The sequence below is a fragment of the Colius striatus genome, unplaced genomic scaffold, assembly GCF_028858725.1.
Source record: "Colius striatus isolate bColStr4 unplaced genomic scaffold, bColStr4.1.hap1 scaffold_48, whole genome shotgun sequence".
Taxonomy (NCBI): domain Eukaryota; kingdom Metazoa; phylum Chordata; class Aves; order Coliiformes; family Coliidae; genus Colius; species Colius striatus.
Genome location: NW_026908529.1, coordinates 708713 through 731489, shown reverse-complemented (window position 1 = coordinate 731489; position 22777 = coordinate 708713). Strand labels below are relative to the sequence as shown.

The window sequence follows — 22777 nt, the reverse complement described above, 5'->3', positions numbered from 1 at the left end:
TTCAGAGGATCACAGAACTTCTTCAAGCCATGAGAGGCAGAGAGCAGGCGGTGCAAGCCGGACTGCTGCATTGGTACACAAAGCCCAGCTCTCAGGACTAACCTGAAAGGTGTAAAAGATTATTACCATTCCTCAGCCCATCAGGCATCAAAACATAATTAATCAATTACACACATCTCAACCCTGAGTGCACCACTTACCCTTTCCTCTGTCTAAAACCACGGATGCACAGTTTAAAAGCCCCCTGCACACACGAGCCTCTAGCACGCACAGCTCCCACCTAAGCAGGACGTTACTTCACCTGTTTTCAGCCTGACCACTCTTCTAACAGCAATATTTGCAAATCAGTTTTACATTCCTTTGCAGGCTGCCTCTAATTCAATAAAAGCTTCTGTAGTAAAACCAGTGGAGGGGATGATTTATGTAGTCCCGTAGACAACAGCTTCAGGGGTTTAACCGAACGCCCGAGTTCCACGTAAGAGCCCGTACGCAGGAGGGTTTGTCTTCACAAATGGATACATGATCAAAACAGACTTTCAATAAACACTTGCAAAGAAAAAAAAAGGGAAAAGGGGTGGTGGGGGGAAGGAGGAATAGCAAAGTAACATAATTACCTATCTCCCTTTGGTTTTCTTTTTTGTACTGTCTTCCCTTTGGGTTGTCTTTCACATCCTAAGCAGGGGCTCCCTCCAGGGCCTGTTACCCGTATTGATTCAAGGCCGTTGGAAGATTTCTTAAAAGTAAATTCCACTGGTTCTCCTTTTTTTAGGCTTCTAAATCCTTCCATGTAAAGCTTGCTCTGTGAATAGGAAAAACACTCTCGGTTACCATTGCCTTAAAACAGTATTTACATTCATAAACAACAGGACAAAATATCCCTGCCTGCGCTCCTAGAACACACACAGGCTGAGTAACAGCTTCCTCTGTGTGAACTAGAGCGGGTGACACTACAAATTACAGCCTTGAAAACACTCTTCAACACTAAACAAGTAGCAGGAACCCATTTTCGGTCTCAGCAAAAATGAAACACCACTTTCCTGTCCTGTGGTGAAGGCTGTAGATGTCAGGAGCAGAGAATATGCCAGGTTCTGAAACCCCCACATCTGACAGCCACCAGGATCTGAGCTTCTAACAGTATGGTAAGAGAGCAAACGTTCATGTCAGAGCTCATTCCTTTATGATCAGAATGATCACAGCTTGTATTCCTTGTATTTGGGACACGGCTGTGCTGCTCTACCAATGAATAAGGGATGCAGTGAGTACGAGCAGCAGAAGGAAGGCACTCAGAACAAAGCCCACCAGAACGGGCAAGTCAAAGATCCCTAGTGAGCTGCTAGTTCAGAACCCTCCAAAAATTACCAAGTCAGCATGATTTAGTTATGAATTTGCATTTTCAACCACAGAAAAGGAAACTGTTATCATCAGAGAAAGTGAAACACACTGGTAACTCTTCTGATATTACACCGTAGCAGCAAAGCCTCGGGCAAGCTGAAGTTCACAGCAGCTCACCACTGATTCTGATGCCTCAGTTCCTCACAAATTACATACAGCAGCAAGTCTGCATCCCAGCATAAACCTGACGAATCAAGCTCTCACATAAAAGGCTCGCCGAGTTAAACGAGCTAGGTTTGGGTGTCAACTGCCAGACACTTGCAGTTTGTGCAGGACAGCTGTGAAATGTTTTCTCTCTTTGCTCGACAACTCTCCGTGGCAAAGAGAAAAATGTGTCCTGGCCAACTCTCACTCCATTTTCCAGCATTCAACAAGGGAATCTTATCTGGATGTGCCATCCCACTCCTGGCTCTAAGTAACATCTACCACCCAACAAATGCGACCGGGGATTGTATCCAAACCAGAGGGCAATCCCTGACATGCGCACCCTGCAATCATGTTGTGAGTGTTTCACGTTGTTTCAGTGGAGCACAAGAACTGACAGCTACAGCATTCACAGCTCACACACAAAGAGGGAGCTGGTCTCTTCGCAAGGATGCACAGAGAACAGGCCAGGAGGCAACAGGCTTGAGCTGATTCAGGGGAAACTCTATCCAGACACGAGGAGACGTTGCTCACTATGAGAGGAATTAAACCCAGAGAAGGAGCGTGGCTCCCTTTGCTGGAAATAGCTCAGATTCAGCTTGGCAGGGCACTGAATAACCTAAAGGCCCTTCCTTGCTTTCAGTAAAAGGCTGGAGCAGGCAATCTCAAAAAGCCCCTTCCAACCCAGACTTTCTGTGAGTCAGGTTTCTCAACTGGAATGGGAAAGCAGGATTCCAGACCCCACTTCCACAGCAGAGTTACCTCCGCGGACCTCTGCCATTTAACTCCCCCGTGGCTTTCTGAAGATGGACAACACTGCCAAGTCCACTTCCCACAGCACAAAGACTGACTTCAAAATGATAAAACCACCAGGAATATTCATTCTAATGAAACCATGTTCACCTTTGCTTCCAAAAGCCCCGAGTACCAGACCAGGTGACTTCTCACTGCTCCAGCAGCCACTATTCATAACACATCAACCACCACCAATGCTGCTCTGACTGAGCCAAAAAGCAAGCAAGAACACAGCTCTGTTGGTTAGGACCAGGGCTGTTTTGTCCACTGGTTAGGACGTGGCTCTTCTAACAAACACAACAGTGTGAAGCACGAGACAAACAGCTGACTTCTCTTTGAGTGGTATTTAAAAGGCAAGGGAGAGTCCGTGGGAGGACACAACCATGAAAGCAGAAGTGTGTGGTGTCTATTCCATCAATCATGAGCCTGGCTGGTTTTCTACGTGAAAATATCACGTATGAAAAAGGAAATGTGCAAAATTTGTCCCTAATACAACTGAAGGATGGTAATTCTTCACAGAGCAATGAGACCAAGTACCCAGGCAAGCAGGGTTACTTCAAGCAAGCCCTCCACTTTGCAATGTCTGTGTGGCAATAAGAGGATCTTTGTCATCCCAGCTGGGAATACGCCCAAAGAACACATCCCCACTCCTCCACTGAAAATGCAGATCCTGCCTGTCCTGTGGGTCCATCTCTAGGTCCACCCATACCTCTTCAGTCCTTCAGCAGAGAAAACCTTGTTAAAACGAAATTACTGAACAAGTACTTTGTCCCAAACTCAAAGGTACATTAAATGTTCCACAATGGTGACAAGTCAGATGGGTGCTAATCACAAGGGGAACCTCAAGCAGACAAACCTTTCTTTCTCAGTAACACCAGTCATGGCATATGTGCTTTTGTCTTTTTGCGTAATTACACCTTAATAAAGACACAGTTAAGCCTCAGCAAGACTTTGCAGTCTCTCTGAGTTTCACTCTTATAAAACAAAAGGCTGACACTTGACAGGCACAAAACATGATGTCTTCTACTTTGCTTCAAGGGAAAGTGTTTAAAATGCAATCTCAACCATAGAATCACAGAATGGTAGAGGTTGGAAGGGACCTTTAGACATCATCCAGTCCAACTCCCCTGCAGAAGCAGGGTCACCTAGATCAGGTCACACAAGAACGTGTCCAGGTGGGTCTTGAAGCCCTCCAAGGAAGGAGCCTCCACACCCTCCCTGGGCAGCCTGGGCCAGGGCTCCCTCACTGAAACACTGACACAGTTTGTTCTTATGTTTAAGTGGAACTTTTTGTGTTCCAGCTTCATCCCATCACCCCTTGTCCTGTTGCTAGATACTATAGAAAAAAGGGATGTCCCAACCTCCTGACACCCACCCTGTAGATATTTATAAATGTTAATGATATCCCCCCTCAGTCTCCTCTTCTCCAGACTAAACAGCCCCAGGTCCTGCAGCCTCTCCTCATATGAAAGATACTCCAGTCCCCTGATCATCTTGGTGGCCCTGTGCTGGCCTCTCTCCAGCACTTCCCTGTCCCTCTGGAGCTGAGGAGCCCAGAACTGGACACAGGACTCCAGATGAGGCCTCAGCAGGGCAGAGCAGAGGGGGATAAGAACCTCCCTCGACCTGCTGCCCACACTCTTCTTGATGCATCCCAGGCTGCCATTGGCTTCTTGCCCACGAGGGCACGTTGCTGGCTCATGGTCAGTTTATTATCAATCTGGGCTCCCAGGTCTCTCTCTGCAGAGCTGCTCTCCAGCAGGTCACCCCCAGCCTGTGCTGGTGCAGGGAGTTGTACAGGGCATTATTAGTGCTCAAAAATGTTTTTCTTCTTCCCATTTTACCTCTGACAACAGGAGCTTTGTTTACAAACAAAACATTATCTTTACACGGGTGATTTTTAGTATTTTTAAAAGCCAAAGGAATGGAACAGTTTTGCTTTCACAAATTCTGTTATGCCAGGGTACTTTTTTTGTATGTTTTTTCCCCCAGCACTTCTAACACCACAAAATGCTGCAAATACCCCATTCCAAATGACTCGCACAGCACCCTCCTTGAATACACACCAACAGCTTTCCAGCGTTACAGACGGATTTGGTGCTGACTTCTTGTGTAAATGCTGTTAGCCAGCTCAATAGATTCTCTGAGGTTGCAACAACAATTCAAAGCCACAGTGGAAAAGCAGCATTTGGAATCCAGCAAAACAAATGTAAAACCCGAATCCTCCTTAACTTGTCTGCAGCGCCGCGACAAAAAATGTCTGTAGAGTTGACAATTCAATGTTGAGAGACCTAGCTCGGTATTTTCCTCACATTACTTAAACAAATAAACCCCAGACAATTAAAAGCAGCCAGAGTTTCAAGTCAGTGAACCATTTCTAGAGCCCTGAATGGGGTGTGTGGGCACGGCGCCAATGAACAAAGGGAAAAACCTGAAGGCAACGTGCTTTTCCTCCTTTCGCTCTCTTTCAGCTGTCAGAGGCTTTGCTGTTATTTTTACCAGCAGTCAATACAGTGATTTCAGGCTTGAGCTTTTTCCCTTTTTCACTTGACAGGGCCACTTCCAGTATCCCATTACTTCTCGCTATTTGAAGCCCGTAAGGTAAAGCCTCAGGCACCTCTGGTGTGAGCAACACCTTGGTTCAACGCTGTTTTGTGAGAGTATCACCAGTAACACAACCTAAGTGGGGAAAAAAAACCCCACCATCCCAAGTTCTTGGAAAGCGTTTGCTAAGAGAAAACAGAAATCAAACCACAACAAATAGAAACTGAGTGGACAAGGTGGCCCCAAAGAAAGGCACCTTGTAAGAGCGCTCACAACTCCCACCAAGCGCTAGGAAAGAATGGAAGTTTGGAGTTCAGGCTTATTACAGCTCCTGATGAGAGTACACTGCTATCACTAACGTGTGGGGAGCAGACAACAGGCTGCCCATAAGTGCCTCCTCACAACAGTCTTGCTATTTCCAGTCAGGGCTGTGAACAACTGCTGTCACAGCCATCCAGTCCTTTAGAGGAGGAAAGAAGCTATTCAGTGGCATTTTGCTTAGATCACTTATTTTCTGCATCTCTCATTTCTGCCCCTTCTTTCTCTAGTGACTGATTGATTGCTGGGTACAATGGCCAGATGCCACAAGAATGCTGCATTTCCCAAGGTAAGAAAACAGTTTTTTCCTCCAGAATTACCTACAATTAAATCCAGACATGAAGGAAAGCATATCCTGAAGCCCAAGCACACCAACAATCCTAATAAACTGTCTCCAAAACACCCTTGTACAGCTCTGTCAAGAGTCATCAACCTTTGAATACATCAAGAGCAGAGAGCAAGAGGACACAGAGCAAATTCCCTTGAACTGGATCTATATCTAGTGCCTTTTCCTGCATTAGGTCAAAACCAGAATGTGTTGTACGCTGCACACACAGGGGCAAGCACTACAAAATGGTACCAGTTACACCACACAAGAGATGCTGCAAGGACTTGTGCTGTCGTAGAATCATAGAATGGTAGGGGTTGGGAGGGATCTTTAGAGATCATCTAGACCAATCCCTCTGTAGAAGCCACCAAAATATCATGTTATTAATCATATAATTTGTGCTTAAATATAGATCCAGCCTGCTGCAGAGACTACCTATAACGTTACTATTCCTACTAGTACTCCTCTCTCATAACATTATTATTCCATTCTCTGCATATATGGAATTTTCTCTACTCAGTTTTCCTTCTCCTGTGCTTTAATGCCAGGCATGAAAATCAAGCTGGCCTCTTCTCCCATTTCTTATTTTAAGTATTTCCTCATGTCATGGTAGGCACAAGAAAGAGTTTCAGGATTCGGTCCAGTGAATTCAAAGGCATGGTTCCTCCTGCTCTACCTCACTCTCACATTGACTCGGGAAGAAAACTGTTTACCTCACTTGGTAGTGTCATGTTTTCTGCTACACTGCTGCTCCCTGAATCAGTCCTATGCAGAGTCAAAAAACCCACCAACACACCCCAAAAGAAGTCACACAAGTCTGTAGTCATGGCAGGTAAAGCTGTCCTGGGCCAATTTACCACTTACATTGCCTCGGTGACCTGAAACCCCACTGTGAATCCCAGCCAGATGATGATGCTCTCTGAAGTTGATGCATTTAAAAGCATCTTCTCTTGCCAAACACCAAGCTCCCTCCTCACAAGTGTTCCCTGGCTATCAGCTGCCCACACTGCATTTGGAGCCCTGCAGATCTCCCCAGGACAAAGGCCCTTCCCTTCCCTTCCCTTCCCTTCCCTTCCCTTCCCTTCCCTTCCCTTCCCTTCCCTTCCCTTCCCTTCCCTTCCCTTCCCTTCCCTTCCCTTCCCACTGAGCCACTCCTCTCTTGGGCAAGCCCATCGCTTCATGCAACTGAAACCACCTCCTGTTCTGTTCCAAATACTCAGCTGCTGTAAGGCAGTTTTCGGGGTGGAAGATAGGAAGGGTGGCCCACCATAAAATCCATCAGTGCCACCAAGTCAAGGTCTCTGGTTACTCCCACAAGAGAGACAAACATGCTGAAACCCATGGTTTCAGAGATGGCTGAGCTGTCTCCTGCTGGAGTCTCTCTGTGAGTTTAATGGTGAAGACAGAACACAAGGCTACGACTGACTCGTTCTAAAAAGCACAGTGAGCACACGGGATCTAGCATGGAACTGATCCAGTGTAGATTGTCCCATGCACACAGGTGGAAGTGCAAAAGCACAATGTACAACCCACACAGTTTCCTGCGTTTTTCAAGTACTGAAATGTCCCCTGGTGTAAAGCACAGACTCAATGGCAGAGTTACTACAACTAAACCACAGCTTCCTCCAGATTTACTACACCTCTCTGGCGTCGCTAACCACATTTTCAGTAGCAACTGCAGCACCTCCGTTTCCCACATGTACTCTACAACGCCGATAAGCTCGGTCTCTGTGCCCCTCTACACATCCCCCAAGCACAGGAATGACAATTCCCTAGGCCAGGAGATGTTTTAGCTGTATAAAGGTTTCCCATCCACCTCTCTCACCACCTCCTACCATCCTAAGAGACTACACACAGTTAAAAAGAGACTAGGCACAAAGGACACACCAAGGTATGGTTTATCAACAGGCAGCACGCCAACGCCGACAGATTGTTGGGAAGTCAGAGCTTACATTTAGTGTTTATTTTGTAATTCAATTGATTTAAAATGCCAATACACAAGTGAAACACGGAAATGTGGTTAAAATATTTGTTTACCAAAACCAAAGTCGCCGTGCACACAAACAGCAAGACAAGGGTATCTGACAAAACCGATGGGATTCCAGTGTCATTGCTCATAAAGAAGAGTTAAAGAGGCTGACAGTTTCATTTAGGATGAGGGGTTTTTTTGAGTTGTAGCTATTTTCACAACATTGCCCACATTGTAAGACCAAAACACCATAAAGGTGTCTGCTATACCTTACCATAAAAACGTTAAACAGCAAGACTTATCCTGTACTAACAATCCCTGACTAACAATTCAAGTTTTCTAGTCTTTCCATGGGTTTTTATCATGGTTAATCCTCTTAGCTACTCTTGCACAGCAGATGGTACATTTACTAAGGTTCTGATTATTTAAATCTGATTATTAAACTAGCTAACCTAATATCCCATCAGTTCTGCCGACTTACGTCGTCACCTGCACCTTAATTACATACAATTCTACCAGAATTAGAAAGGTGGCTTAGATATTTAGACCTATGAATAAAAGAACAGTTTTGTCTTAGAGGAAGAATGAACACAACGTTATTTTGGTTGACAGCCAGCAGCGTGCCCAAGTGTGACCAGCAGGACCAAGGAGGTGATTGTTGCCCTGTACTCGGTGCTGGTGAGGTCTCACCTCGAATATTGTGTCCAGTTCTGGGCTCCTCACTGCAAGAAGGACATTGAGATGCTGGAGAGGATCCAGAGATGGGCAACAAAGCTGGTTATGGGTCTCCAGCACGAGTCTGATGGGGAGGGGCTGAGGGAGCTGGGGATGTTCAGCCTGGAGAAGAGGAGGCTGAGGGGAGACATGATCATTCTCTGCAACTACCTGAACAAGTAATCAATGACATGACATGGCTTCAAGTTGCCCCATGGAATGTTGAGGTTGGAGCTGAGGCAGAACTGTTTCCCTGAGAGGGCTGTCAGCCCCTGTGCCAGGCTGCCCAGGGAGCTGGGGCAGTGCCCAGCCCTGGAGGGATCCCAAAGCCGTGGGGCTGAGGGCCAGGGGTTAGTGGTGGCTGTGGCAGGGTGAAGGCAAGGCTTGGACTCCACGATCTCAAAAGTATTTTCCAACTAAAACAACTCTATGAGTCTAAGATTTTCTATTTCAAACCTTTATCACTGTTTTTGGAGGGACGGGAGTGGCAGATCACCTACATATATGGCAGTCACAGCACCAGAGAGCAGAGGCACTACTAACGTGTCTCACATGGTTCAGGCATAACAGGGAACCAGTGGGTGACCTCACAAGAAATTATTCTTTAGAAACACACAGCAGTAGATGGAGATGGTGTTGATTCAAAAAGTGACTTGAACTTAGCAGCAACTTTAAATTATTTGTAACCGTATTTAACAGTTCTCTAAACAGCTGCATCCCAAAAGCTGACAGAAATGCTGGTCTGCAGCCACTTCTATTATCAAAGCATAAGCTGTATTCTGTTAGGAAGGACACATCCCATGTTTCAGTGAAACACCTCTGAATTTACAGCAGTACAAATGAGAAAACAGGGCAAAAGCCTTCTAAAGTAAACAAGAGGCTGATTAAAAGGATTTTTACAGAGGAGGACAAGGGATTTTCACAAAGAATTAAACCCATTGGCTCAGGTATTGGGGAAGTACTCAGAAATGCTTGAAAAAGTGTACTTTTAAAATAGCATCTTATTACTATAGTTCCGATTCTGTTTATTGAGGAAGCAATTATGAAACTGGAATGACACATATCCAGCTGCATTAACCCAAGGACAGCAATGTTGGCTTTTGCTCAGCTCACACAACAAAAGACTACTTAAGTATTATTTAAGACCCGGATACTGAATCTGTCACTTTTATGCCCCAATTTTAGCACGCTCTGCCAAAGAATGTTTTCCAAAACCTCATGAAAGAAGGTCAAGGCCAGCTGCACAGAAGGACACAGAGGGGTTCCTTCGGGACAAGTCCTTCCCCTTACCATCTGCTGACACAGCTCCCACCAACGCTCCTGGGGTAGAGCAGACGCAGAAGTAGCAGCCTGTTAATTCTGAATGTGTTTGCTTTTGTGGCTTGGTTTCACCTCAGACATGCCAGACATCTCATTACGAAATGCAGGCAGGTGACTAGTTCTGATGCAGTTACAAGGCAAACATTCCACAGGAGGAATGCTTCGAAACGCTCCATGGTTTAAAAGCTGCATCACTTAGTAGCATCCTTTCAAGACAACTATTTGAGCTGTAGACTCTCCACCATCCTTCATTCAGCACATTGTTTCACAGGACACTGGTAGCACACACAGGCTTCCACTGCCTGTCAGGGTACAGATCCAGACTGACAAAGGCAGCACAAAAATTGAGTATCTCCTCTTCTAAATACCCTTTCCATACCGAGGTATTGCAAGACCATGTCTTCACTCAGTCTCTTTCCTGCACAAATGCAACAGTGTGGTCTCAAAGACTGCCCAACATCAATCAATCAGTGAAAACCACCAACCCTCCCTGCACCAACAGCTCAGTACCCCCAGAACCCCTGAAACCCATGACAAAATACAGCCTGAAATCTCTGCCATCTATATTACTCCTTTACAGGTCCAATAAAAGTTGCCTGCTCCCTCAGCTGTTTGCTTTTTATGTCAGAAGTAAACAAACTCCAGGCTCCATTTTTATTGGACTGTTCAAAGAGAAAGTTCCAGAGGCTAAAATCAGAGGTACATCACATAATAACTATGGTGCAAGAAATACAGCTGAGTTTTGGGGAACAATAAATTCTGTGTATGCTACTCACAGACTCCTTTCAGTGACATTCACACCAACGTTTATTCCCAGGCTACCATGTAAGACGCAGCCATTAGTAGCTGAGAACACAACACAGTATGTTGGGGGGTAGCAGGTGAGCATAAAGCCAAGTAAGCACAAATGAAAGTGAGAGGAATAAAAAAGGGTTAGGCTTGCAGCTGCATGTGCAACTTCAGTTCTTTTCTAGGTTTGTCCCTCCTTGGCTGTACAAACTCAGTTTTCCCTTATCATTGTTTATATACATGTGTGAAGGCAAATGTAATTTAAAGCCAACTCCATAACCTAGCTTGATCAAATAGACAAAGAGAAGCCAAATTAAACATGGGGCCACACAAGGTGCCCATTACCAAGTATAATAAAAGGTTAGCTAGAAAGCTCTTACTGGGAGACAAAACTACTTGCCAGTAGCTTAAGTTCTCTAGACACCTCTTACATATGCTACAGGGGGAACAGGCACGTTGCAGTATTTAACCACAAAGGTTTTTGGAAACACAGGCAGTGCCTACACTGGATGTATTTGCCCAGCAGTTCTTGCACCAGCAGCTTCCACAGGAGTATCCCATTGGGAGAGGAAGGTAGCAAAATCAGGGAAAGGGGCACAGGAGAATGAAGGCTCCTGAACAATTGCTCAGGCTCTGGCCAAATGAGCTCTAGTGATTACCAGCAGATTCCCTTGGGTGTGGGTCAACCACTCATTTGTGTAGTCTCTGACTTTCAGTTATAGCTATGGAACATATAGGGGTGGAGATAACGAAGCTGGAGATGCAAGGAAGTAAAGCTACCAGGGAAAACTGAGAAACCATGCGTGGGAATGGCTCAGCTTTTGGTAAATGTGGTTTTGGAAGATGGTAGATGAAATTGGCACATGAAGTAACTTGAAAACCTTGAGTAGGAACACAGTGAACCCTTCAGGGCAGATTTGTTACTACTGTCTTCTGCAACACCAAAATACCACACCACTTCCCAAAAATACAGGAGCAGCAAGCAGGCTGACATCAACACGAGTGGGAGTCCCAACTGCAGGGCTCCCTGTGTTCCACCTTAGTCAGATCCCTGAAAACATTACAACGTAGAAGTAGAGAGGATACACATACCAGTGGTGTGAACACAGAGCAGATGCTGTGCTCTCTTCCCACCAGGCTTGGATAGCTGGAGAACACGCTTACTCCTTTAGATGAGTCAGATTTTGCTCACTCAGTCAAAAAAAATGATCTCCACCTTCAGGTGAGGACTCAAAACTGCTACAGATAACGACGGAAAGTCTCGTTGTCTCTTACAAAACACATGTAGGATGAAAGGCATAAATGCATGAGCAGGTAAGGATTTCATCAACCAAAGGACAACAAGGTATTGATACCTCAGTAAGGCTGAGTTCCAGCAATGTTGGATAATGCAGTCAATGCCTCTCTGATTAGAAAGGCACAGTCTAAGAAAACGTTCTGTGGTAGAGCTCTTGCATTTCTGTTCAGTATGTTGCCAAATTTAACCTCATCAACCTGCTTGTTTGATATTAGACAAGTTCACAAAGTACACTACTAATGGCTGCATCCACCAAATAATGCACTAATTCCAGAAGCTGGCCACTGCCTTACACAGCACAGGGAGGATGGCAATGCTTCTGCACCACCTTTTCAGTGTCAGAGGACACTATGATTTGTGGCTATGAGGCTGCACAGAGTACTGCATGAAGGCTGAGCAGCAACATAACCAGCAGGCACTGCCACACAATCACAGCTGGAGAGTGGATGCCGTGAGCTGAAGTATATTCTGAGTACACACACACACCCCCCAGGGGAAACCTCGCACAGGACAGTTAGGACAGGTGAACAACTGCCTCTTTCAAGACACAGGTAAGTAGACAACACAGGTAACATCCCTGCCAAGGCAGGTCCCACCTAGATCAGGTCACACAGGAACATGTCCAGGTGGGTCTTGAAGCCCTCCAAGGAAGGAGCCTCCACACCCTCCCTGGGCAGCCTGGGCCAGGCCTCCCTCACTGAAACACTGAAAGAGTTTTTCCTCATGTTTCAATGGAACCTTTTGTGTTTCAGCTTCTTTCCATCACTCCTTGTCCTGTCATTGGATACAACAGAAAAAAAGGCTGTCCCAACCTGCTGACACCCACCATTTATATACTTATAAATGTTAATAAGATCCCCCCTCAGTCTCCTCTTCTCCAGACTAAACAGCCCCAGGTCCCGCAGCCTTTCCTCATCAGGAAGATGCTCCAGTCCCCTGATCATCTTGGTGGCCCTGTGCTGGCCTCTCTCCAACAGTTCCCTGTCCCTCTTGAGCTGAGGAGCCCAGAACTGGACACCGGATTAAATTAATGTTTGTTTTCTTCCCCAAGCTGAGCAGTCCTGTCTGTTTTCACTTGAGGCCGTAAGTGGCAAGTGAGCTCTCCCTGTCCTTGGAGATTCCAAAGGCCCTCTGTACTTATGGCTGATGGTGGTCCTTTGTTCCTAGGTGGCCCTAAACCAGGACACATTTGTCTAGAGGACCATGTAGGCTTGGTAAACATTCTGCTCATGAGCAAAACGTGATCATGGGTTGAGATGGGAAAAAAACCAAAACCAAGAAACCCACACAAAACTCAGGAGACTTTAACCACATTTGTTCAGCTGAACACATGTGAATGATTCTGAGGCCAACCCTATATAATCTCTCTTTCCCAAAAGACATACCCCTTTGATTCAATGCATCTTAAGGACAGATTCATAAACAGCTTTTTTCTTTATAGGCTCACACTGCTGCTGCATCTCCCAGCTATGCCCCATCGTGTGAATATTCACTTTAACCTTACCCTTTCCTTGCATTCTTGTGGCCATCACTAGTCACTGTGAAGCTGCTGCAGCTCATACACCACGTGGGATTTTGTTATGGACACGGGAACGTTCTTCAGAGTAACCAGGTGCATAACTGTCTCTTATGTAGACAGGTGAGACACTTTTGAGGTAAGAATCATTCTTACAAAACAAGTGTTAACACGAAGTAGGAAGTCAAGACTACACAAAACTACAGTCAGGTTGTGTGGGTTTTTAAAGGTAACACTGATTAGACTGATTAATCACCCTCTGTGCTTCCAGAGAGTTGAGCCCCCGAGGCTAACAGTGAGAAGGAGAAACTTGAAGAAAGGGAGCGGATAGTTGGTGGCAGAGTTGGGACATTTCAATGCACAGGAAAGAGAGAACAGACACAGAGCTGAGAGATACATCATTCTCCACAGATTAAAGACCTCAGACAGTTAAAACTAGGAATAGGTGGAGATGCAAGATTAGTCTGCATCAGTAACATGTTTGCATTTTCAATTCAGCTGTTAGTTTAGAAGAGAGTCAAAGCAGCATAAACCACCAAATGGATATTCCAGCACAATTTAAGGACAATATATATACATATATACCAAATCTATATACAGCTCATGCCTGATAAGCTCCTCAGCGGATCATAGATCATATAATGGTAGGGCTGGAAGGGACCTTTAGAGATCATCCAGTCCAACCCCCCTGCAGAAGCGGGGTCACCTAGATCAGGTCACACAGAAACGTGTCCAGGTGGGTCTTGAAGCCCTCCAAGGAAGGAGCCTCCACACCCTCCCTGGGCAGCCTGGGCCAGGGCTCCCTCACGGAAACACTGACACAGTTTGTTCTTATGTTTAAGTGGAACTTTTTGTGTTCCAGCTTCATCCCATCACCCCTTGTACTGTTGCTGGCTACTATAGAAAAAAGGGATGTCCCAACCTCCTGACACCCAGCCTTCAGGTATTTATAAATGTTAATAAGATCTCCCCTCAGTCTCCTCTTCTCCAGACTAAACAGCCCCAGGTCCTGCAGCCTTTCCTCATAAGGAAGATGCTCCGGTCCCCTGATCATCTTGGTGGCCCTGTGCTGGCCTCTCTCCAGCACTTCCCTGTCCCTCTGGAGCTGAGGAGCCCAGAACTGGACACAGGACTCCAGATGAGGCCTCAGCAGGGCAGAGCAGAGGGGGAGCAGAACCTCCCTTGACCTGCTGCCCACACTCTTCTTGATGCCTCCCAGGCTGCCATTGGCTTCTTGCCCACGAGGGCACATTGCTGGCTCATATTTAGCTTATTAGCAATCAGTTTATTAACTGATTTATTAACATTTCCATTGTCTCTCCATCCCCAGCTGAAGGCAACACCAACATTCTGCTGTTTTGCAACAGAAGGGACTGCAGTTTCATTCATGTTTCTGTGACAGTAGCTTCCAGCTCACTTTCCTCCTATACCTCCACCTCACCCTGGCAGCTGTTTGCATCCCTGGCCACCCTTCTATGGCACAGACACTGACCACTCTGACTTGTGGGGATCATGGAGCTTCTCTGATGTGAACAGTGGCAAAAATCAGATACCAAATTTCCCCAGCTGGGTCTGCCACGCAGCTTCACAAGCACTTAGGCTAGCCCAACAAGGAGAGTGCTATAAAAGCCCCTGAAGCTTACTGAGGCAGCAGCAGCGCTGCCAAATGTGAGAGTAAGACGGCTGTAGGACTCCCACCGAGAAGGGTGACTGCAGGAGTTCCAGCCTCCACCTGTTCACCACGCTGCTACGGCAGAGCCAGCTCAGCTGCTTGCAGAGCAGCTGCTGACCTGCTGCATCTTACAGCTTTGCATCTTAGTCAGTGCCCGTTCTCCCTAGTGCAGCGGACTGTGGCAGCTTCCACAGCTGCTCTGTGAGCAGCTGAGCCATCTCTGGAGGGAGGGTCTGGCATTCCCTCTAGCCATCTCCCAAGGAGCTCACCTCCCCTTTTACAACTCCCCAAATAAGCTGAGGAATAGCCTGCACATCCATTTCTCCAACTAAATGCGCTCTCGAGAACTGTCTCAGGAGACACTTCTGCACCTTGCATGCAGAGGTGTTCACTGATACTCTGCTGATGTAAAAGCAATTCAAGGATTTGCAGTTCTCACTGGTGGTATCTAGCAAGCAAAAGCTAGCATAGACCTGTCCTGAGTTACTGTCCCTTAAAAAAACCCTAAGTATCACATAAAACCTTTCTACCAGTTACGATAACTTGCAGCTGATTTAACAAAAGGGGAGGGAAAAGCACCCTTAAATACAGGGAATGAAAAGTGTATATATGGTATGTCTGTATTCCTTTGTGTTTGTTTAAGAAACATCATAAATGGTCTTTAACTTCTGTTTCTAGGTTCACAGAACCACAGAATCTCAAGGGCTGGAAGGGACCTGGAAAGCTCATCCAGTGCAACCCCCCTGCCAGAGCAGCACCACCTAGAGCAGGGCACACAGGAACTCATCCAGCTGGGTTGGAATGTCTCCAGAGAAGGAGCCTCCACAGCCCATCTGGGCAGCCCCTGCCAGGGCTCCCTCACCTCAACAGGGAAGAAATTCTTCCTTGTGTTTCTTTGGAAACTCTTCTGTTTCAGCTTGTCCCTGTTTCCCCTTGTCCTATCACTGGCCATCCCTGAGCACAGCCTGGCTCCAGCCTCCTCACACCCACCCTTGATGGATTTATAAACACTAATAGGTTCACAGGAACTTTCTTAAATCACACCTTTAAGGTCACTTTTATACACTTTTGCAGAAACTGATGGGCCTGATTTTGCTTCTGTTGATAATTAGTGGAGAAAAGTGACAGGAATTACCAGGTTACATAAGGAAGATGGATTAAACAACATTTACACCAGAGTATACTTTGTAAAGACTCTAAATCAAAACTCTGGATGGCTCCAGATAGACTTACTAACTACCTCAGTAATGTAGTTGCAAACCAGGACGAGCAACAATAACATTTTTTCCCCAATTCACTTCCTTTTAGCTTTGGTTCATATATCTGCTTTGATATCTTATGTTTGTGCCTCAGACAAAATATCCTCTTCCTTCCAGCATCCCAGCCCCTGTGCACAACTTCCTCAGCCTTGGAGAAAGAGAGGATAGCATGCCCTGGAAAGTGTATATACCTACTACTCTGCCAAAGAGGAAAACCTCTCGAGACAAAATAACCCCACTGCAGGCCTCTGTCTGATTTTTGCTTGTCAACATTTCAACCTCTTCAACAAAATCTGACTGAACAGCATTCAGGTTTAACAGAACTTTCCATGCACTTCAATACCACATGCATCTATTCATCAAAATGCACTGCAACGTAGGGTTTTGATGTAGACAGATGAAATCTGGAGGGTGTTTCCACAGATGGTGGCGGCTCTGTTAACTCTAGTACTGAATTTCAAGCTTCTTCAGACAATCACCTTAAACCATCAAGCCCTCAGTGAAGTGTTTCACCATCTGCCTAGGATTTGAAATGTAGGACTGGGCCTAATTAGTAGCAAAAATAAACAAATAAGGAAGGAGCAATCCCAAACCAGGCTGTTCTGCCCCACACCACAAACCCACTGTCCTCATCACCTCAAGCCAATTTTCTCTGTATGCTCCAGCACAGCCGGCGAGTGCCAAAGCTCAGCTCTGGATTTCCAACACTCACCCAGGTTCTACAAGATCCCTGATACACGTGCTCACTGCAGACACACATTTACTCCCCGTTTGCTTCCTTCCTCAGCTTCCCTCTCCAAATGCCACTAGCTACTTCTGTTTTGATTAGGACTCAGCTTTCCTGGTCCCCAGTAGAAGTCAAAGACGACAAGCCTGCAATAATACGCTCTACATGGAGACTTCTGCACTTCAAACAAGCACTGGTATGTACTATTTAACAATGAGAAGCAATGTGATATTGACCCCACTTGCTTGCCCAGAACTTCCAGTTTCCCCAGGCAATTAAGAAGCTTTTTACAGGCTCATAACAATGCAGAAATGGCAAAGATGTGCTAGATGAATGGATGCATCCTTGCAAAAGCACGAGGTCACATGTGTAATAATATATGCCAGTCAGCATTCAGCGTGTCATGTCATGCCCAACTCGATCTTAGGATAAAGTAGTTAAACTGTGGCTAAAATACCAGGAATTTGAAGAACAGACACTTGATGGTCAGTCAAATTAAGGGAAAAGGTTTCTTTTCAGATGCTGCTTACATGTCTAGTTTTCCATTCATTCCTCTGTTCACAATCATACCTGAATAGTCTCAGTAATTTTCCCTCCTTCTTTTGTTACAGGTACAACAACAGGAGCAAAAATTACAACATCTATAGGACAGCACAGTGCAGGAGGACTCCACGAAAGAAAAAAGGCTCTCTTCCATCTCTACAAACCTTATATTGGCAGTAACTTGCAGCAACATTAAGAATTTTCAGATGAAAGTGAAAAATTTCAAACCAACCATGTTCCTTTCAAGGAGAAAACAAAACACACCAACCCCTGCGTGCTGCTCCTCCCTTCCTTCCTCTCACCACCTCATGAAAGACGATCCCAAAGGAGGATCAGGTTTAAGGTCCCAGTTCAGAAATCCTGTCGCAGTCCCTTAACATGGCAACAGCTCTGGACTTGAGAGCCAGGTCCTAACAAACATCTTCTAAATGGAACAACCCATCTCATCCTGAGAGACCACACTGCTCAGGAAGAGACTGGCAAATCACAACCCTTGATACTCACAACTGCGTTATTTCATTGCATCTGTTTACCTCCAGCACCCTTCCCTCCGTTACCATCTTTAACATCTGAGACTTACACCAAGCAAAAGAGAACAGACACGTTTCCAGCACATGCAAGTAAAACGAAGCCACAGCATTCAGCCTCACTGCCAGCATCCAAAAAAAGCTGCGAGTACCATTTTTCAGCACAGAAACAGATCCACAAGCCTCATCCTTTTCTCTGACCTGGGGAAAGCTCATGTGCACCACACAGGGTTCCACTCGCCTCACCTCTCCAGTCTGCTTTACCCTTTGACAAACAGATCTCCTCCTACAACTTCGGGAGAGCTGTTCACACGCAGCTATGTGCAGAATTCAGCTCCTAACAGACAAGCAAACTCTATTATTCATTCCATGCCGACTTACTGAAAGCCCAAATGACCATACTGAGACAAACTCACCCAGGTGAACATTCCTTGGATTTAACAGTGTTACAAAGGACCAACTGCTACTCTTCCTCTTTTTGTTTCCCATCTACAAGAAACCCAGTGGACAAGGCACGTTGCTGCACTGGGCATGGCTTGTCTTTGGAAAGCAAAATCGGGCTTTAGGACTTGTCATTTTGATACGACACTGACTCAAACACTTGACCCAAGCTTAGAAGGTGTATCAGGACAAAGCTGAAAAAGAGCAAGAGTGTAGATGTTTGTAAGGGCACCATATTTACACTGCACACACACACACACACGTGGCTGACGTGCTCCGACCTTACATAATGCATCTAGCTCCAGGCACCTTATCACCAGAAGGGTAACAGCAACCTGAGCGTGGTTCAGAGCAGATCAATCAAAATGATCAATGCTGAAGGAAGGACTTGAAAGGCAGAGCTGAAAACTCCATAGCGTGGCTGTTTCATGAAGGGAACTTTCATTGGGTGAAGGGGAAGAGAAGTCCCAACAAAAGCATCATCCATCAGAAGTACATCAATATGCACAATTAGCAAAGGACTGACTGGAGGAAAAAACCCATCTGTGACTGTAATCTGCTCACAACCAAGGGGGGAACTCTGACAAGAGAGTAAAATTATCTATTGCAAGCTCAGAACTCTAGGTGTAATGAGACTCAACAGTTAATTTCCTCAACTATTACAGGAATTTTGACTCCACATCCAGTAAGTTTTTTACCCACAGCCAGATCTCATCAACTGAGCACAACCTCACCATGAAAAGGTAAAGGAAGGAAAGATGTTGTTGCAGGGTTCAAGCTTGCATTGACAGGAGCTGGACTGTGTAAGAGAGAAGCTTCTTTCTTCTGCCTGGACTGTACAAAACGATACTGGTAGCTACACAGATTGCAGAAGGCCTGAACTCATGCAACACTATGCACACACAAACCCACGATGAAGCGTGTTCAAGGCATTTTTGAACAGCAATATGTTGTTCCAACACATTCACAAGATAACACCTTTGCCTTGAAAAGGCCTTTTCTGGTGACTAAATTTCTCAGATTAATGAAACTAACAGGAAGAGGGGCTCAACCACCTTTCAGGCAACGGGCTCTGTTGTACAAGCAGCACTGCTGAGCAACATCACTCATTTAAAGGCATTGTTGTGCGCTGGCTACTACTGTTACCACGGGTCAGTTAGCCAGCTAACATGGAAGCACTGTGTACAGCAATAGAAATGACCTGAAATGTACTCTGAAACAAAACAGATGCTGCTGCTGCACGTGAAACGGAGACAAACTGCTTTTGACTGATAGAAGCTTCACATTACTTTATGTATATCCTAGATTTCATCAGAAAGGAAAAGGTGACAAATGTGTTTTGTCATAAGAGCCATGCATTGCATACACACACACACACACGTATATATACATATATAAGTAATATCTTCACTCAGAAAGACACATCTCTCAGTAATACTCCAAATGACCCAGGCACAGGGTTCCCATGCGATGACACACACTCTTTTTCACTGCATTTCACACTGTGATAGGTCTTAGAAACCCAAAGACACTGATAAACTGTAGATGATTAAAGCATAAACAAAGATGTCTCACATTTCCTTCTTGTTCCCTCCTTTAGGGCTCACAACTTCATGCTTCCCACATGCTTGTTGATTATTCTCCATTACTGCTTTCCATGTTTGGAACAGCACACCTTATTCACATTTAAATGCATTGCACTGTTGTGCAGTTGGATGCACTTGGATTTTATTTCCACAGCTCTAAGGATATCTTTGTTCCTAAATGCATTTGTTTTTTTAATTAACAACGCTGCCATTCTTCATAAGTTTCTATTATTTGGGAAGCAAAAAGAATGACACAGAATGACAGAAAATCGGATGGAAAAAAAGGCATTTTATCCTTGAAGTAAATTCACAGAGCTGTAAAGAGCAGTTTCACCAACTGAAAAGGTAGAAAGGAGGGAAGAAAAGAGGGGAAACCAGGAGGAAGGGTGCTCCTCCTTTGATAAGCACTGCATTCATTCAGCAGCAAGGGGCACGGGGGAGGGGGAGAGAGCACCTCCCGTGCCAGTACAAAGCAGTGAGTGTAAGAATTTGGTACATTCTCTGTCGGATTCTAGGCTTTGTGGATAATTCCAAATGCAAGCAGGTAAGACTGATATTCAGGCCCTGAGGGCCAGGGTAAGACAGTAGGATCAGAAATGCACCCCAGCAAGGAGCAACGGCAACAGCAGCAGCATTCCTCCCATGTTTCGGTCACCTTCTAATTAACCTAATGAAAGGTGTATTGTTTAAAGAAGCCTGATGAGAATTACCACAGATATGGCCAAGCCATCACAGGGAACAGTGAAAGGGAATCACTGCATAATCGTGGAACACCCCCCTGCCCCGTCACTGCCAACGTCACAGAAAATGGCCAACCACGTAAAAAGTTAAGATGCCTTTCTGCCTTCCTAACATGGCCCTAGCCAGACCCAAAATGGTCTCTCTAGCTGATAGCGCTCTTCTGATCCCAGAGAAGACGTCGTTGCAACTGCAGACTAACAGAAGGGCTCCTGCTTCACAAACCACACCACAGAGCTTGGGAATAGCTCCCTCAGCTTTGTCATTTTGTCCGTGTCTGGCATCTGGGGCTCCCGTGCGTGAAGGCGTTCATGCCAGCTCCCACGTCCAGGCTGCTCTGCTTAAAGCTAAACCCGAGGGCCACACGGCCCTCCTCTCCCCAGCAGCACAACAGAATTGGTCCCAGTTCCTTCACCTTTACCAGGTTTGGGGTTTGTTTTTTTTGTCTAGGAAGGAGTATTTTAAAACCAACCAAGCAAACCACACACACGCTTCAGAGTATCACCACAGGGATGCTCCCAGGTCCCAATTACTGCAGAATAACTCTGTAATTATGTCTTCATTTCACTAACTAATCTCAGATGAGCTTTTAAAAAGCAAGAAAAACGTTTGGAGTCGTATTCAAACGTTATCTGGATGAAACCCGACATTTATTTATCCTTTTCCAAGCTTAATCCAGTTTAATTGAAAACCTTTTTTTTCCCCTCCCCTTTTCCAAAAGAAAGGCACATCAGCTCACAATCAGTCTGGTGACAAAAGATAAACCTTGTTAAAAACAAAAGCGTGGCATTTGAAAACAAACAAAAAGCACGGGAGCAATTCCTAACCAAGCAGGACCGTGTGAAGAAACACCACCAGTCCTTCGCTCAAACCTCCAGCCACAGAGACTAAGCGCAATCTAAAGACCTTATTTACTCCAATCGTACACCGCCAACAAAACCACTATCCGAGGCAACGCTTTTAATTACAGATGTACCTAAAGACCTAGGAAAAAAAAACCCAAGCTTACTTCTCTTCGCGTGAAACCGGAGCCCCACTGAGCTCAGCCAAATGTGGCTGCCTGAGATGGAAGGCAGGGGAAAAAAAATGAGTCTTACTCGGTGTACAAAGACATCAACTGGAGACTCCAAGGGGCTTCCCTCTCGGTTGCTCATGGAGATATACCCGAATCCCATTCTCCCATTAAACCATTTGCAATGGCCGGTTCCGTGCAAAACCTGGGATTCCTCCTCTTCCTCCTGCTCCGGCAACTTCCCGGGCTTGTCTCCACCTTTGCTCGCCCCTGCTGAGGAAGAGGGAAAGGCGGGGGGGGGCGGGATGGGGGGTTGGGAGTGGTGCGGGGAGAGGGGGGGTGGAAAAAGAAGGAAGGTGGGGGACAAGATGCAAAGGATAGAGTTAAATTCTGGTAACAGAATTGGCGCTGTATGAAGGGGTCACTACAGAAGGAACGAGGGGGAAACGACAACAAAAAAAATCGAACAGAACAAGAATGCAAACGCAAACGGACGAAAGATATTTTTTTTTCGTTAAGCCCTAAAACAAGCAACTTCTCCCCAAAATGCGTGAATAAAAAAGGGCAATGAAAATGCCCGGAGGTTAGAGGGAGGAAGCACCGCGGCACGGAGCCTCTCCCCCGCCCTCTGTGCCTGGGCAGCCCACGTTGCTGTACATACGTGCATTTTTCCATTTAACTCCATCTTTCAGCCACATTACAGCCCGGAACGCGATACTTTACTTGAATATTGCTGGTTTAAGACCGATCCCATTTCTCAACAGAAAACTCTCAGCCCAATTAGTCTCTCCTCGCAAGGCGCAGGACCCGAGGGAGGGGGGAGAGGCCGGTCGGGGAAGGGGTGCAGGAGAGAGAATAAGCCAAATTGGGTAGATTGCACAACTAGTTACTGCACATGTGGCGCCGAAACCACTATTTTGCACCGTGTCTCCATCTCTCCTTGGAATAAACTTTCGATTAAAGTTGGGACAGGTGTACGGCCGTTTTCTCTCATCCCACCACGGCAACTGTGCTTAATCAAACAGGAACAATTCAAACAATAGCCCCCTGAAAGCTTTTCAAGTTGTGAATCGGTGTGGGCGGTACGGAACAGTTTCTTAGCTGGGTAACAATGGGTTAGGAGAAAGCCCCCTTGCGCGAGCTGCT

At 45.8% G+C, this 22777-nt stretch overlaps 1 protein-coding gene across 1 annotated transcript in view; it reads right to left on the bottom strand.

Annotated features, from left to right (window-relative positions):
* The window catches only part of LOC133629504 (protein lin-28 homolog B-like), a 53746-nt gene that overhangs the window by 21827 nt on the left and 9142 nt on the right, over window positions 1–22777 (bottom strand). Inside the window, exons 4-5 of the mRNA XM_062020162.1 lie at window positions 21717–21901; window positions 615–799 (exon numbers count right to left, since the gene is read on the bottom strand). Of these exons, the coding sequence (XP_061876146.1) occupies window positions 615–799; window positions 21717–21901 (370 nt within the window). The remainder of the gene's footprint in view (window positions 1–614; window positions 800–21716; window positions 21902–22777) is intronic.